General features: G+C 51.0%; 1 protein-coding gene across 1 annotated transcript in view; it reads right to left on the reverse strand.

Moving 5' to 3' along the window:
- The window catches only part of LOC101355457 (C-type lectin domain family 2 member L), an 18495-nt gene extending 1610 nt beyond the window's left edge, over positions 1 to 16885 (reverse strand). Inside the window, exons 1-4 of the mRNA XM_004382456.1 lie at positions 16798 to 16885; positions 5928 to 6002; positions 2275 to 2441; positions 1189 to 1289 (exon numbers count right to left, since the gene is read on the reverse strand). Of these exons, the coding sequence (XP_004382513.1) occupies positions 1189 to 1289; positions 2275 to 2441; positions 5928 to 6002; positions 16798 to 16885 (431 nt within the window). The remainder of the gene's footprint in view (positions 1 to 1188; positions 1290 to 2274; positions 2442 to 5927; positions 6003 to 16797) is intronic.
- Positions 16886 to 17405: the final 520 nt, after the last annotated feature.

Consider the following 17405-nt stretch of genomic DNA (forward strand, 5'->3'; position numbering starts at 1 on the left):
ACCCCCACACACGCTATCACCTCCACACACGCTATCACCCCCACACACGCTATCACCTCGACACACGCTATCACCCCCTCACCCTCACACACACTATCACCCTCACACACACTATCACCCCACACACGCTATCACCCCCACACATGCTATCACCTCCACACACGCTATCACCTCCACACACACTATCACCCCCTCACCCTCACACAATCACCCCCACACACGCTATCACCTCCACACACGCTATCACCTCCACACAATCACCCCCTCACCCTCACACACACTATCACCCCAACACACGCTATCACCCCCTCCTCACGTTATCACCCCCACACATGCTATCACCCAACACACTATCACCTCCACCCCAACACACTACTGCCCCCCCCCACTATCACCCCACACATGCTATCACCCCCACACAATCACCCCCACACACATTATCACCTCCACACATGCTATCACCTCCACACATGCTATCACCCCCACATATGCTATCACCCCTCTCCCCCTCACACGCTGTCACCTCCACACAAGCTATCACTCCTCAACCCCTCACCCACACATATTATCACCCCCTCACCCCCACACACCAGACAGAGCCATCACCCATCCACCACCACCACCTCGCACCAGCACACACTCACGTCCACACCTCTCAGGCCACAAAAACACACCAATCACCACACACACACCACCACCTCAGTCCTGCCCCTCTGGGGTGTCTTCTCCAGGAAAAGGTGGCGAGAAGGCTCGTGGGGGCCCAGGATTCAGACCCTCTCTGCTGTAGGGGCCGCATCTGGGTGTCACATGGCTCCCAGAGCAGAGATGCCCCCTCCTGCCTCCCTGCAGCCCATGTGGCCACATGCTGGGTCCTGGTTGATGGACCAGGGACATCCCAGGCCCCTGCCTGCTGAATGGGCGTGGCTGTGGCTACCCTGGATCCTGTAGACAAGAGCACACCGCAGGGACGGGGATGTGACAGGACAGAAGGAGCCTGGTCCCTAAGCACGTGGGCCAGAGCCACCCCACAGGCTGGACTTGGTGGGAGACAGAGAAGCCAGCCCGAGGTCACTGTGGGTCTTGGTCACACATGTTGAACCCAGAGATTCGTGTCTCCCTTTGGGGAGGGGGGCGGGTGTTCGGCCATCCCCAGCTAAGCTTGGTGGCAGAGGGAAAGCCTCAGCTCACGTGTCAGGGTCAAACGGGTCCCCGTTGACCCAGTGGAATTCGTCCCCCACTCTGCGCAGGCCAATCCAAGGCTCCCTCCGTGTGAACTTGAACATGAACTCCTGCACGAGGAAGGAGGGAAAATTCGGGGTCAGACGCAGCCTCCTGACTGGTCACATCCCAGACGGATCACAGCTCAGGAGAAGATCTTGTCTCCCAAGAGGGACAGGCTCACAGCAGGTCAGGTACCACAGTACCCCAGAAGTGAGGCACTGGGGTTCCAGAAGCCCCTGTGGCCACATGGCCAGAGCTTGGGCTCAGAGTGGCTGGACAACCCCTCACACCACGCCCACTGGGCCAGGCTACTTGGAGCAGAGTGTCCCCGAGCTCAGCAGTCCTGCTCTGCCAGCTTGATGAAGTGCCTGGGACAGACTTCAAATCTGGCTGTCCCTCCACCTACAGAATTCCAGGGCTTTCTCTGCAGACGGGGGATGTGTGCTCAAGAGGATCACACTGTGTAGCAGACAAACAGAAGTGATTTCTAGATTGTGAGTTTGGAGGGCCACCGCTGTTATCCTCAAAGTCCACAGTGGCTCACAGACTCAGTCACAGTGCTTTTGTCGGTGCTTAGCTGCTCACCAAAAGGTTGGAGGTTCGAGTCCACTCAGAGGCACCTCAGAAGAAAGACCTGGAGATCTACTTCTGAAAAATCAGCCATTGAAAACCCTGTGGAGCACAGTTCTACTCTGACATGCATGGGGGCACCATGAGTCAGAGTCGACTGAACGGCAGCCAGTCTGGTCTGGTCTGTTTTCATTTCTGTGGGTAAAACAGCTTTGTACGTTAAATTGAGGAAGAGATCATCTCCTGATGTGGACTAGCAGAAAGTGGGAGAATATTTTTACATTTCACAAGCCGTGGTAATTCTCACACTTTACAACAGGAAGCTGAGCTTAGTGCATGGCCTTGGATTGGCCTGAGTGGTCTTGACAATGGACGTAGGTGCAGGAGCCGGCTCCCTGGGACTCCAGGTGGCCCTGGGACCCTCGTTCATCCCTGGAGTGGCCGTGGGGCCCCAGGGCCACCCCTGCCCCCCAACGCACTCACCAGCTCCTTCTGGCTCTGGATCACAGCCAGCACAGCCTCGTGGGTGTGGCAGGACTGGCGGCCCGTGTTCCAGTCCCTCGGCTCCTCGGAGAAGAAGTAGCATTTCCGCCCGTAGAGCAGCCAGTCCTCTGGGCAGGGCGCTTCGCACTTGATGCAGCCCTTGGAAGCTGAGGGAGAGAGGGGCTCAGTACCCAGCCTGCACCTACTGCCCCGCAGCCTGTGCCCGCAGCCCCACAGCCCACCACCCTCCACACGCCTCCTCTGACAGTCCATTTCTGCAGGGTTTTCTGGAGGGAGCACCTCCGAAAGGCAACCGTGTCTCCCAGCGCCTGGCAACCACTGGGGAACAGGGCGGGAGGGGCGATTTGGGAGGCCGACGAGTGTGCCACCGAACAGATGGTACTAGGCCAGTGACACCTCGAGGGGAAGTGACAGATCAAATCTCCTCCTTGTCCCAATTCCCCAAGGCACAAAACCCCAGATACTCAGATTTGGAAGGGACCTTGGAAGCCTCAGGTCTTCTCTCTGCAGCCCATCTGTAAGCTTTAGGGGGCCACTCTCATTAACCACACCCTCACTAGCTAACAAGGCAGCCCATTCCACCACTGACCTTCTGGAAAGTCCTTCTTGTGAATTCTGGGTCCCAATCTGCCCCCTCCTGTGGTCTAGACCTGCTGGTCCAGGACCTGGTCCTTCTTCTGCCGCCTCCTGCCTGAAGATGGCCACCAGCCTCCCCTCTCCAACTCTCCCGCCGTTCCCTGCAGGTTTGGCTTCCTGCCCTTTCTCCATTCTGCCCAGCTCACTGCAAGCGACCCCCTGGCCACAACTTCCTTTATAACCCCCCTAAAAATGAGTATTGTCTGTGAGTTCTATGTGGCCATTGCAATGAATTATCAAACCCAGTAGAGGAGTAGAGTGTGCTGTGGGAGGGATGGCTGCTGTCAGAATTGGTAAAAAGGTTGGAAAGAGGAGGTATGTCTGACTGGAGTCTTTGTTATTCATAGGAATCAGCCTTGGGCTGATGCTGATGGTGATTCTCCCTTCCCCTTGTGAAGTTAGAGGAGGTCAGATGCTTTCACCACGCCATTTTACAAGGACAGAGCCATTAATAGGGCCTATGGCACCACATCCCTGGAGATCAACAGCCACACTGGTCCCAGTTAATCCAGCAACACTCACGGGGCTACATCTGCTCAGTGAGCTGCAAGCCCATTGAGGAGTATTGACTATGGTGTGGCTACACTTCAGCTACTTTTCCAAAGGACCTCCTAAGGGACTCTGTGCTTAATTGAAATCATAGTATGCTATGTCTACAGCAGTGCATGACCTCCCAACCTAGCAACAGGATAAAAGGAAACTGACTTAATTTGTAGCAATTATTCTTAGCGACTCCAAGCTGACTCAGTGGTCACCACAACCTTTTCTACACACTCATGAACCACCTGCTTATCATGCCTCGTTGACAGGTGAGGATCTGGTGGAACTCACAGTGGCAAGGGGCTTTTTCCTGTTTTGAGTTGCTCACCTCTGGTCCTATGGCACTTCTCAAAAAATGAAAGACAGGGCACCAAAATCTCTGGCAAAGCCTTAGGACCCACAACATACTTTGAATGGAATCCATTAAGAGTGCCCATGTAGCTACTATTGTTCATATATCACCCTGTGGCGTGTACAGCTAACTTTACCCAAAGAATTTGGTCTTTGTCCCTCCTTCCAGGGAGGTAAACTCTAAACCTTTGGAACTTCCCCAGTGACTGGAGTCTTTGTTATTCATGGAGGGCTCCAGATCACATCTGAGGGTTTATGCTAATGAAGCGACTCATGTTGGATGGGGGCTGGCCAGGCCAGAAAGACCCACTGTGCGATGATATCAGCCCATCTCTGGACTGGGTAAGAGGGCTGGAGATGAAGTTCAACCACATGGGCAATGAGTCAATTAATCATGACTACATGAAACTCCAAGAAAAACTGTGGACACTGAGGCTCAGGTGAGCTTCCCGGTAAGTGAAAGATGTCAACACACTAGGGTTACATAGCGCTTGGGACACAGAAGTGTCCTTGTTGGAGACCCTCCCAGACCTCACCCTATGTGTCTCTTCGTTTGTATCCTTTTTGTTCTAATAAAACTGTGATCATAATTCTGTCATTCTAGTGAACTATTGAAACTGATAGGGTAATGGCAAGCCCCGAATTGGTAGCTAGCAGGTCAAAAGTGAGGGGGCCCTGGCGACCGCCAATCTTACAGCTGGTGTGTTAAGTTTTGGAAAGACTAGGCTTCTGGAGGACTATGCTCTTTAACTTTTGAGAGCTGACCTAGGTCTGGGTGGTTAAGGTCAGAGGAAGAGCTGCATTTGCAGTTGGTGTGAGAAAGGAGTTGGTGTGGGAAGACACAGACACTGTACTCCCCTATCGTTAAGTGGAGTTTTCTCCTTTTTTATGGTTCTGCCCTCTCAGTTCCACGCACAACTCCATGTCTCGCATGCGTCCCCCACTGGAGTGCACTGTTGCTTCTACCTCCTTGTGTCTGGGACTCGTTTCCATCCCTCTGGGTTCAGCACAGTGCTCCCCTTCTAGGGAGTCCCCAGGCAGTAATATCTCAATGACTGAACTTACCCTTGACAGGAGAGATGATGTCACATTCATCTTTTTATCCCTAGCACTTAGCCCAGGGCCCAACATGAAGCTGGGCTCAAAACATACTTGTTGATCAAAAAGGGGGTATGTGGAACTGAATTTCAAATTCTCATAGAATCTAGACTTTATGAAGTCATTGAATCTGGATGACCACTCCCCAAAAACTATTTTCATAAGGAAATCTTTAAACCTCAGACCAAAACTATCCTCTGAACCCACTGCTGTCGAGTCAATTCTGACTAATAGCAACCCTACAGGACAGAGTAGAACTGCCCCATAGGGTTTCCAAGGAGTGGCTGGTAGATTCTAACTGCCAACTTTTTGGTTAGCAGCTGAGATCTTAACCACTGTGCCACCAGGGCATCTTTAAACCAAACAATAGTTTAGCTTAACTAGAAAAGAATGTCTGCCTTGAGCATTATGTTTTTAAAAAAAATTATCTGTATGCAATCAAATTGAGAACAGCTACTTGAAAGGTTAGATGAGAAGCTTAGGGGGCAGCGAGTTTGTGTTAATGACAGTGAAATAATCTGGAAAAGGATATTAAGAAAGGTGGCACAATTTGAAGAATGTAATCAATGTCACTGAATTATACATGTAGAAATTGTTGAATTGGTGTGTTTTGTTGTGTGTATTTTCACCAGAAGAAAAAAGACTTGTTGAATGAATAAATGGGCTCTTTAAAGGCCCTTATCCCCAAGTCATCCCCTCCAATAAGCACTGCCTGCCCAGTCCACCCAGTCTGTTCTGAGTCCCTGCAGAACCTCTGCAATGGTACATAGGAGACATCCTCCACTTTACCAGAATTTACCTGCATGGTTTAGTAAGGCGGCTTATCTAGTTCATGTGTGTGTATTACTTCTGGAGTAAAATCTCATCTGGACCCAATACTGTGTTTTCTATTTACTCTGTTCCCCATGGAATTCTTAGCATGTCTGGACCCTTCCTTCTCCACTGGCCAGCCTTCTGAGAGGCGTGCGGGCAATGGGCTGCCCAAATGCCCCAACACCCACACTCACCCAAGATGCTCATCACCACCAGAATGGCGAACAGCAGCACTGCAATCGACCCCAGCAGGAGACGCGTGGTGGTGTCTGAGGAGAAAAGAGAAGGCTTCGATGCCAGCCACCCTCCATGCCAACCCACCCCACCAACCTCTACCCCCATGCCAAGCCCCACCCGGGCCAAGAACTCATTGTGGAGATGCCTAGGTTCTTTTCTTCCTTCTTCTCTAACTCAGGAGAGGAGCCCTAGTTGTGGGAGCAGGATGGCCATTACTGGTGCCCATCCTCCTCCTCCTCCTCCATCCCCACCCCCAGGCCCTGCGAAGAGGTGTGTGTAAATGGTGGGGAGACCCTCACACCAGTGCCCGCAGCTTCTCCGTGCTCAGTTCCACCCTCTCCTCAGCCCCCCTCAGTGAGGTCTGACCCTACCTAGGAGCCGTTTGGACCAAGGCCTTCCCGGTCACAGAGAGACACCCCTTTGTCAAGCTCCAACGCGTCCCAGCAGAACAGGAAACTCACTTTTCTTTTCTTCAAACCCCCTAATACAGTTTTGCTAATTCCTGGAACTCTGGAGTCTGGGCCAACATTTACCTTAACTCCCATGGAAAGGAATTCACCACAGAATTAATGGTAGGAATGAAACAACACGGGCAATATTTAGCTCACTTAAGAGCCTTTCAAAGGCTTTCAAGAGTACTTGTTTACCTTCGAATAATGCACTAAATACAAATGTTTCTTTTCTTATCAGAGATTCTTATTCTATTACTGTCTGAACTTAACTGAGAACACCATAACCAAAACCAAAAACCAACCCCACTGCCGTCCAGTTGATTCCGACTCATAGCGACCCTATAGGACAGAGCAGAACTGCCCTGTAGAGTTTCCAAGAAGCGGCTGGTGGATTTGAACTGCCAACTTTTTGGTTAGCAGCCAAGCTCTTAACCACTGCACAACCAGGGCTCTGAGAACACCATAACTAAGTGCTTAATAAATTATCCTATTTCCTCCTTTCCCCCAGTCCCCACTGTTGTCAAGTGTTGCGTTACCTACATCAGGAATGTCTCTCCTTTCCATTGCAACCATCTGGAAACCTAGGCCTAATCACGTGCAAAAGCCTCCTGGTTTTCCCTTCTCCCTCTCCCTGTTCTGGATCATTCCACACAGGGGGGCCAGAAGCTAGGCCAGTGGCTCTCAAGGTGGTCTGTAGCAGCAGCATCACCTGGAAACTTGTTAGAAACGCAAATGGGCTGCCCACCCTAGACCAACTGAATGGAAACTCCAGGGGTGACGCCCAGCAATCTGAGTTTCAACAAGCTCTCTTGGTGGTCCTGAGTTTGAGACTCTATGACAGCAGGAGAACCGGCTTCGATTCCAGCCAGTGCACCTCATGCACAGCAACCACCCATCTGTCAGCGGAGGCTTGCGTGTTGCTGTGATGCTGAACAGGTTTCAGCGAAGCGTCCACACCATGACAGACTAGGAAGAAAGGCGTGGTGATTTACTTCAAAAAATCAGCTGGTGAAAACCCTGTGGAGCCCAACAGTCTGATCTGCAACTGATCCTGGGAATGGCTCAGGACTGGGCAGCCTTTTGTTCTGTTGTACATGGGATCGCCATTAGTTGGGGCCAACAACAATGTTGACGAGCACAGTATTGAGTCTGTGATTCCTCTGCTTGAAACCCATCCTCCATGGCTACCCACTGCCCACCAAACCATGTCTCACCTCCCTCTGTGACTTTCTGAGTTCTCCAATCTTTAATTTCCTGCTGTTCTCTACCTGGCCCCCAAGGTTCAGCCAATGAGCTCCTTGAAGTCACGAATTATCCAGCCCTCACAGCCTGTGGCTGGGTCTTTACTCCCAATGTCCTTCTCCTCCAACACCACCTCTTGAAATCCTGCCCACCTCACACGCCATCCATCCTCTCCCTGAAACTGTTCCTGATCCCCAGCGTGTTCGTGTCCTGGGGCTGCCGTAACAAAATACCACAAATGAGGCAGCTCAGACAACAGAAATTTATTCTCTCACAGTTCTGGAGGTCAGAAGTCTGGAATTAGGGTGTCAGTAGGGTCATGTTCTCTGAAGGCTCTAGTGGAAGGTCATGTCTTGTCTCTTCCAACCTCTGGTGGCCCCAGGCATTCCTTGGCTTGTAGCAGCATCACTCCAATCTCTGCCTCCATCTTCATGTGGCCATCTGCCCTCTGTGCCTCTTCTTATAAGGAAACCAGTCATATTGATTAGGGCCCCCCAAATTCATGTCAACTTAACCTATAACACCTTCAAAGACCCCATCTCCAAACAAGGTCATGTTCACAGGTACCAGGGGTTAGGACTTAAACATACCTTTTAGGGGGACATAAATTAACTCATACTACCTGGGATCCTCTTTTTTAATTTTTAAGTCTTTTTTTTTCTTTTTAATATCAAAGTTATGTCTGAGTATAGTTGAAAGCAATGCACCCACAGACCAGTGCTGATCCATAAACTCTTTGTTGCTGATCCATGATGAGATAAATACGGAAATTGGGGGCAGTATTTAGAAACTCATAGTAAATCAACATTGCAGTGACATCCAAGTGCTTGATCATATTCCTAGTAGTTTACTTGTGTTGTATTTTACAAAAATATCCATCTGCAAAGGATTGGCAAAAGAAACTGATCCTTTTTCATCAAGGATAACCCGTCGATTCCGACTCATAGTGACCCTGTAGGGCAGACTAGAACTGTCCCATAGGGATTCCAAGGCTGTAATCTTTATGGAAACAGACTGCCACATCTTTCTCCTGTGGAATCGCTGGTGGGTTCAAATAGCTGACCTTTCAGTTAGCAGCTGAGCACTTAACCACTGTGCCAAGGCTCCTTTCATCAAGAATAAACCAAAAAAACCAAACCCACTCCCATCAAGTCAATTCCAACTCATAGCTACTCTGTAGGACAAAGTAGAAATGCCCCATAGGGTTTCCAAGGCTGGAACTTTACGGAAGCAGACAGCCACATCTTTCTCCCGTGGAGCAGCTGGTGGATTCGAACTGCCGACCTTTAGGTTAAAGGTTAGCAGCCGAGTGCTTTCACCACTGTGCCACCAGAGCTCCTTCATCAAGAATAATCTCCAAATCTCTAAATGCCATGTGTATGTCAATACTTCTTGACTTTTCCGTTTTGTGTATCATTTGCTGATTCACCACACTGATGGTGATTTCCACCTCTCTGCATTCCATCCTTCCCTGATTACTGACCCACCTCCTGCCCTTCCAATGCAGACACAGGGCCATGTGGGTTAGAGCAGTAATTTAGTGCTATGTTCTATGATAATGTGAATGATACTCCCCACAAAACCGTGACTCATATTATGATTATTTCTTTCCTACACAACTTCTCCTTTCCTGTAGTTAATCATGGTCTTTAGCTGCTTAGTCTTCTATGTGCCAATCATTATTTCCATCCCAAATCTCCCCCAAGATGATGGGACTAAATCAAGAATTCCAGTTCACCTTCTTTAAGAGGTGTCCCTGGACCCATCTGACCTACTCCACTCCGGACTGGTTGCCTCCCTGCACCATTAGCTGGAGGATCTGCTCTGCCTCTCTCCTGTTCCTTCTAGCCTACATCTTTCTCCTTCTTGGTTTACTTCCTCGACTTTCTGCAGCACATCTTCCACGGACTGCCTGAGAAAGAGCATAGCAGAACCACTGCCCTGCACAACTCCAGCGGGCAGGCTCTCACATTGCGTACTATGGCAAGTGGCACCTCCTGGAGCAGAAAGAATACAATGTGAATGGTGCCCCCTGGAGTTGTGTGACTTGGAGGTTTGAGTACTACAGGTTGGATAGAATTCTCCTTCAGAATAGTTAAGGCATAACTCTATTCTCTTCTAGTTCCTAGTGTTTGTTTTTGAAAAGTCTCAAGTCATTCTCATGCATGATCCTTTTAATATGAACTGCTTAATATTTTTTTCTCTCTAGAAACTTCTAGAATGTTTTATCACCCAGTATTCTAAAATTTCGTCATGCCATGCCTTGGTTTGGGTCTCTTTTTATCCACTATATTAGGAAATCAATTAAAAAAAAAAAATCAAACCCTTTGCTGCTGAGTTGATTACAATTCATAGCAACCCTACAGGACAGAGTAGAACTGCCTCATAGGGTTTCCAAGGAGCTGCTGGTAGATTCAAACTGCTGATCTTTTAGTTAGCAGCTGAGCTTTTAACCACTGCACTACCAGGGCTCCAGGCAATCAATTGGCCCTTTCAATCTTGAAATTCATGTCCTTCAGTTCCAGGAAATTTTCTTTAATTATATCATTGATGATTTCCTCTCCTCCATTTTCTCTGTTCTTTTTATGGAGATCATATTCTTCAAATGTTGAACCTCTTGAATTGGTCCTACAATTTTCTCTCTTTTAAATTCACTATCTCTTCACCTTTTTGTTCTATTTCCTGTAAGATTTTCCCAACTTTATCTTCTTAACCTTCTAACAAGTTTTTCATTTTTGCTAGTTTTTAATTTCCAAGGATTTTTATTGTTTTTGTTGTTGCTGTTCTCTGAATATCCCCGCCTTTTAAAGCATCCCATCCTATTCTTGTTTTAATGATGAAATACCCTCTCTCATCTGTCTGAAGATATCACTCCCAGGGTGTTTTAGGGGCAAAGGGCGGGCAGACATTTTTTTCTTCCAAGTTGCTTTATTCTGTTCTTTTGTTTTGGTCTCTAGCTTCCATGTGAGAGGCTCTCCTCACATGTCTGGTGACCCGTAGCTATTTGTTCATGATTAAGGTGGGGGACTAAAGAGTTCATTGGAGCCTCTGAGCCCATGGATAGGACTCACTAACTGTGCAGTTCATGGTAGAGTGACCTGGCTGGGATGATCCTTGGGGATCCCAAATGTTAATCTCCTTAGGTCTGTCCTCTTGGGCCAGTCAGAGTCCCTGGAGAAGGATCTTCCACTCTCCCTCCTGGAAGGGAAGGAAAAGAGCTGGGGGAAGAGGACCGGGACTGTCCTCAGTATTCAATATGTAAATATTGATTTAAATACTCTCAATCTCAAAGGTGCTGGTGTCTAGAGGCCCTCTCTCGAGAGACTTGACCTCAAGTTCCTTCCAGGTCTGTACAGAACGGGGAAGGGGATATGGGGATCTGAATCCTTCTGAAATAAAATTTCAAATAGTCCTCCCGTTTTTGGCCCTGTCTCCACTCCCTGCCTGTGATAACTAATGCTGCACGTCCCTGAGTCTCTGAGGTCCTGCTGGGTGACTCTGGTTACTTCTCTGCTCTCTGAATTTTCTCAGGTTGGCAAAGTCAGTTACCACTCACCCATTCTTCCTAGCTCCCAAAATTTTGTCGCTATTGTCTTCTCTCCTGTTCCTTTTGTCCTTGTGACCTTTTAAAAACCCCTTTACTGTTGTATTAATGGGGCTCAGAAGGCAGAGGGAATAAATGTATGTGGCCAATCTGCCATCTTTGCTGGAAACCCAACACACACTTTGGCATCTTTTCTACGACCAAGATCTCTGCAGGCAGTGGGTGGGACCTAGCAGTGGCATGGCCCCGACGGTAAGAGCAGAGGTTCCCACCTGCCCTCAGGGCTGGGCTGTTCTGTCCCTCTCTGCTATCCTCAGGGCCAACTGCACTGAAGGCTGACTCCAGAGCTATAGGATGACCACCTGTGGCCAGTGCTACCTCCGTCCCTCTACCCCTTCTTCACTCGCTTATCGATCACCTTCTGGAACACTGCCACTCTAACCTTGTGTGCACTGGGGATGGGAGCGTGGAATCTGAAACCACTTCCCCAGAGTTCAAATCTCAGCTCTGCCACTTCCTAGCTACAGTTTGCTTCATTTTCCTCATCCTCAAAATGAGGTAATACTAGTACCTGCTGGATTCACTTCCTGGGGCTGCTGAAACAAATTTTCAGAAACTACACGGCTTAAAACATCAAGAACTTATTGTCCCACAGCTCTGAGGCTCGAAGCCTGAATTCAGGGTGTGAACAGGGCCATGCTCTCTCTGAAGGCTCTGGGGGAAGAGCCTTCCTTGTATCTTCCAGCTTCTGGTGGTTCCTGGCAATCCCTGGCTTGTGGCAGCATCACTCCAATCTCTGCCTCTGTCTTCACATGGCCATCTTCCCTCTGTGTCTGTCTCTGTGTCTCTTCTCTTCTTACAAGGACACTGGTCATTTTGGATTAGGGCCCACCCTACTCCAGTGTGACCTCATGTTAACTAATTTTACATCACAAAGATGCTATTCCCAAATGAGGTCACATTCAGAGGTACCAGGGGTTAGGACTTGAACACATCTTTTGGGGGGACACAAATCCACTGTCTGGCATGGGACACGCTCTACAAATGTTAGCTACTTGCCATCATGATTATTGCTGACCCAGAGGCTTGTTCCTTTAGGGTAAGGACTGGCCTTTACTCACCTCTAGATTCCCTATAATAGACGAGCTATTGCCTGGAAAGTTACAAAGCCACCAGTGGTCCTCAAAAAGTATGAGGGAAACTTGGCCACCCTGAATGACAATATCCTTGTTCAGCCCTAAACTCAACTGAGCTTGTGGGAAAGTCCACGTGGACACGCACCTGCTCTCCGGGACGAGGGGTGTCTGTCCATTTGTCTTCAACATCACCAGAACAGAGGGAGACTCTTCATTCTTTCATGGGGGTAATTCTCTATGCTGCAGTGTGGACCAAGGAGACACAAGGGGACAGAGGGTCCCCACTCACTGCTCAGTGCCAGTGCTCAAAGAGAAGAAGATCACTGGGCTAGATCATTCAACCCAACATCCAACCCAACAAGCATTTCTACTTTGCAGTGGTCCTTATTAGAGGGAGTTTAGAAGTGAAGTTTATTTTTGCATATATATGTGTATGTATATGTGTCTTGGAAGAAGTACAACCAGAATGCTCCTTAGAAGCAAGGATGATGAGACTATGTCTTACATACTTTGGACATGTTATCAGGAGGGATCAGTCCCTGGAGGAGGACATCATGCTTGGTAAAGTAAAGGGTCATTAAAGAAGAGGAAGACCCTCAAGGAGGTGGCCTGACACAGTGGCTGCAACAATGGGCTCAAGTATAACAACGATTGTGAGTACAGCACAGGACTGGGCAGTGTTTCGTTCTGTAGTACACAGGGTGGCTAAGAGTCGGAACCGACTGGACGGCACCTAACAACAACATATGTATGTATGGTTTAAGTTAACATTAGAGGGAACAACTAAATCTGACTCCCAAGCCCAGACAAATCTCCCAACATCCCCAAAAGACGCACAGCTGACGTTTATAAATTGTCAGGTGCACAGCCTGGCAAGCAGAATCCCAGCTATTAAAAACCATCCAGTGGGGAGTCTGGTAATCTTGAAATGTTTAAAAGGTTCGTGTGTGGTTTTGTTTGGGAAGTTGTGGGTTTATACCTCATCAAGAAACTTTCAACATTAAAAATTCAGACTCGGTGCTCACTGAAAATCTATACCCTGGGCTATGCACGCTCCCCCCCCAAGCCAGAAATAGCCCCATCCTGAGTCACCCCCCAGGCTGTCCTGAACCCAGGCGGGAGCTCTGGGTCACCTTTTCTAGCCCTTACCTGAGGCTGGAGGTGGAAGAAGAGGTTAATAACTACAGAGAGAAGAACTGATCAAGAACTTCTGTCTGGCTTTCTATTTATAAAGTTAATTGTTCTTAAAGACCTGGGCTCTAGTCCCAACTTTATGATTTAAGAAGCTCTCCAGTTCACTTAATCCGTGAGGAAGGAGAAAGTCTACCCTGAAGGTGACCGGGTGTCTGAGGATCAAGGGGAGGGGAAGTTGCTCTGAACGTTTGAAACACAATTTGATGATCTCCAGTGACCGCCCCCGCAAGCCAGTCATCCTTGGTTGGCACAGGAAAGGGTACAAGTTTTCACATCAGAGGACCCTTGTGGCAAATCCTACAAAAGGGCTTCACGTGTTAGCAACCAAGAGGCGTCCTCGGGTGAGACACTCAGCCTCTCTGCATCTCAGTTTACTCATCTACAAAATGGGTATAACACTCCAACACCCTGTGAGGGCAAATATAAGGGTTAAAGGAGATAACAATTGTTCGAGCACACAGTAGGTGCTCAATAAATGGTTGGTGTGTAGAAATAATGGTGCTTGGGCTTCTGGGTGTGCTCCTCAGCTGGGAATGGCCAGGGCATCTCTCAAGACAGGTGCTTAGCTAAGGAGGCCCTGCAAAACCCCCAGTCCCCAGAACTGGCAGCCCTCCCCCATCAACAGAGTTCCGCAGGCCTATGGACCAGGCTAATCATGGGACTAATTAGGGGACATCCACAGTTCAGTAGCAGAATTCTCGCCTTCCACGTGGGAGACTAGCGTTTAATTCCCGGCCAATGCACCTCATGCACAGCCACCACCCATCTGTCGGTGGAGGCTTGTGTGTTGCTGTGATGCTGAACTGGTTTCAGCAGAACTTCCAGACTAAGACAGACCAGGAAAAAAGACCTGGTGATCTACTTCTGAAAACCAGCCAATGAAAACCCTATGGACCATAACGGTCTGATCCCGCAACCAATGTTGGGCATGGCGCAGGACCAGGCTGCATTTCTTTCTGTTGTGCACGGGGTCACGATGAGTCGGACGGCAGTTGACAACAAGTAGTTTGGTGCAGGGGACAGACTCAAGGTAGACAGACCAAGAGCCAAAGGATTCCGTGAGGCAGTTCGTCACCGCATCCCCACAAGGGCTGCAGACACCAAGAAGCCCAGGGTGCTGGGAAGGGACTGACCACAGCCACAGCCACAGCCCTGAGGGGCAAGAGTCACTCCCAGACCTAACAGGCAGGGAGACCTAACAGGCAGGGAGACCTAACAGGCAGGGAATCCAAGGCTCAAACAAGGGCACCCCTGCTAGCCTGTGGCTGTGAGGGACCCGGCATGGGCTGGCCTGACTCCACACACTGTATCTGCACCTGGGCTGTCTCAGCTCCACCCTGAAAGCTCTGGGAAGGCAGGGCGTCCCTGCACCACACATGTGCCTGGCACGTCGGCACTCGAGAAATGTTTGCTGGAAGAAGGAAAGAATGGAAAAATGTGGGGGTGAGAGCAAAGGCCAGCACGGGGCCGACAGCAGCTACCTGGGTCCAGCCCGGTTCCAAGCTCCCCTTGGGTCCCCCACAGGAGATGGGGGGTGGGGACCTTCAGGAGGCACACACGGAGCTAGCAGAGGGCAGGACCAGGGTCTCAGACTTCAGATCCTAAAACGCCTGTGGAAAGTCGCTGGGCCCAGATGCTGCACCCCCAAGGACCACAGGCTCTCAAGGTGGAGTCTCTGGAGGGAAGGTCAGGGGGTGGGGTGAGGGGGCCAGAGATGGCATGAGCCCAGCGCGAGGACAGGACAGGTGAGACCAGGCTGGGCCACAGGTAGGCGTTAAGCGTGGGAGTTGGTTGAGGTCTGCAGAGGCTAGAAGATCCAGGGCCCTGAGAGCCCGTCCTCAGCCTGAGTGGAGGCGGGTGGTCAGCCCACCACACTGGGCGCAGGAGGGCAAGGGGCCAGAGCCACAGCAGGAAGCGGCCAGCAGGAGGTGCTCCAATAGAAGCCGTGCATCCCACAATAGCCTTCTCTTCCCGGAAGCCCTAACCACTGCCACGCTGACAGGCCCTTCGGGACAAAGAACAAACGAATGAATGAAGGACAAATGCAGCGTGAGGAGTGAGCAGCATCAAGAGATATCTGGTGGGAGGGACACCCGAGGACACAGGGCAAACCCAACAATGCACCTGGAGCCCAGGTCAGAGCCGAGGCTTGTCCACCTTCATTCCACCCAGCCTGCTGAACCCAAAGCTCCTCTGCACACCCTTCTACTCCTTGACACGGCATCTTGGCTCCTCAGTTCCAAGTCTCCTCAAGTCTACCAGCCTCTCCTCCTCGTCTGCACAGGCACAGCCCCAGCCCACCAGCCTTTGGGCCAAGCGCTGACATCACTGAGTCCGTATTCCCCTCCTCAGTGGCCCACAACCTGCCTTCATGACAACGCTGGCATGTCCCTCCCCGGACATTGCCGCACCCTGGGTCTGATCGCTCCAGGCCACACCAAACCAGTTGCTGTGGAGTCGATTCTGACCCCATGTGTACAGAGTAGAACTGTTCCGTAGGGTTTTCAAGGCTGTGACGTTTTGGAAGTAGATTGCTACGCCTTTCTTCCAAGGCACATCTGGGTGGATTCGAACCGTCAACCTTAAGGTTAGTAGTCGATCACTTAACTGTTTGTGCCACCCAGGGACTCTCTCTGGACCACACCACTGGGCAAACCCACCTCTCGCCCAGGTTTAAAAGCCCTCAAAGCACCTTCAGAACAAATTCCAAACTTCGGCAAGGCCTATGTGGCCCTCCTGATCTGGGCCCTTCCCCCCAGACTCGTCTCCACTTACCCCACCCCATCAAAGTATCCTAGGGTCAGTTCCCCACAAGGTGCACGCTGGCTCAGGCCACCTGGCCCCTAAACACGTTGCTCCTTCAGCCAAGTCCTCTCCACACCTCCTCTAGGAAGTCCTCCTTCCTGACACCCCCTCCCCAACTTAGGCGATCCGGGCTCTGGGCTCCCCGGTAATGCTGCGGAGGTCCTCGGCCCCTGGACTCGGGTACAAGGGGCACCTGAGCCGCAGCCAAGAACCTGCCTCCCCTCCTTCCAACGCCAGCATCTCCCACTGCCCCCCACCACGCACCTCCAGGTTGACAACCCCTTCTCCTGTAGGAACTTAGGAACTTGACCTCTATTTTCCACTCAGTGACTGCTTCTTGGCCAGCCAGGGTCGTCCCTGGGCCAGTCTGACTGCAAGGGTGGGTGGGACTGTGACCTTGCCAGAAGAACCCATGTGGCTTCTCCCTCTCCCCTCCTCATAGGCTCCATCACACCATCGCCCCCCTCAGGGTACCGGCCCCTCGGGGTCTGCAGCTTTGGTGACTCTGATTTCCGCTGATACAGTTCCAGATCTCTCCCCATCTCTCCAGCCCCAAGTTTGTCCCCAAGGTCAAAGAGTGGGTCAAGGGTCCAGGCTGCCCTTCTAGGTAGTCCTCAGACACCCTCCCCACCCCACCCCCCATGTGGCATCTGATGGCCCAGAACTCAGTCTCCAGGTTCCGGTGCCCGCGCCTCCGCTGGGAGACCCGCCAAGGTGACTGTGACCTGCCCCCGGGCAGGCCGCCCCCAGGGACCCGGACGAGGTAGCAGGGGAACGGGGAGGACGAAGGTCCTGGGCTGGCCTAGGAGGGCAGCGGGGACAGGGCAACGAGGGTCGCGGTCCGGGAAATGGGAGGATGTCGGGGACCAGGGTCACGGTCTGGGAGGCGGGGACGAGGGATAGTCCCGGGCTGGGGAGGGCAGCGGGGACCAAGAACAAGGACAGCGATCCGGGAGGCGGGGGCCGGCGGGGACGAGGGGACCCAGGCTGGAGTGAAGGACGAGGGTCCCGGGTCCGGATCCGGGAGGGCGGCGGGGCGCGGGCTTACCCTCGAGAGCGGCC

The sequence above is a fragment of the Trichechus manatus genome, unplaced genomic scaffold (genome assembly GCF_000243295.1).
Source record: "Trichechus manatus latirostris isolate Lorelei unplaced genomic scaffold, TriManLat1.0 scaffold00093, whole genome shotgun sequence".
Classification (NCBI taxonomy): Eukaryota; Metazoa; Chordata; class Mammalia; order Sirenia; family Trichechidae; genus Trichechus; species Trichechus manatus.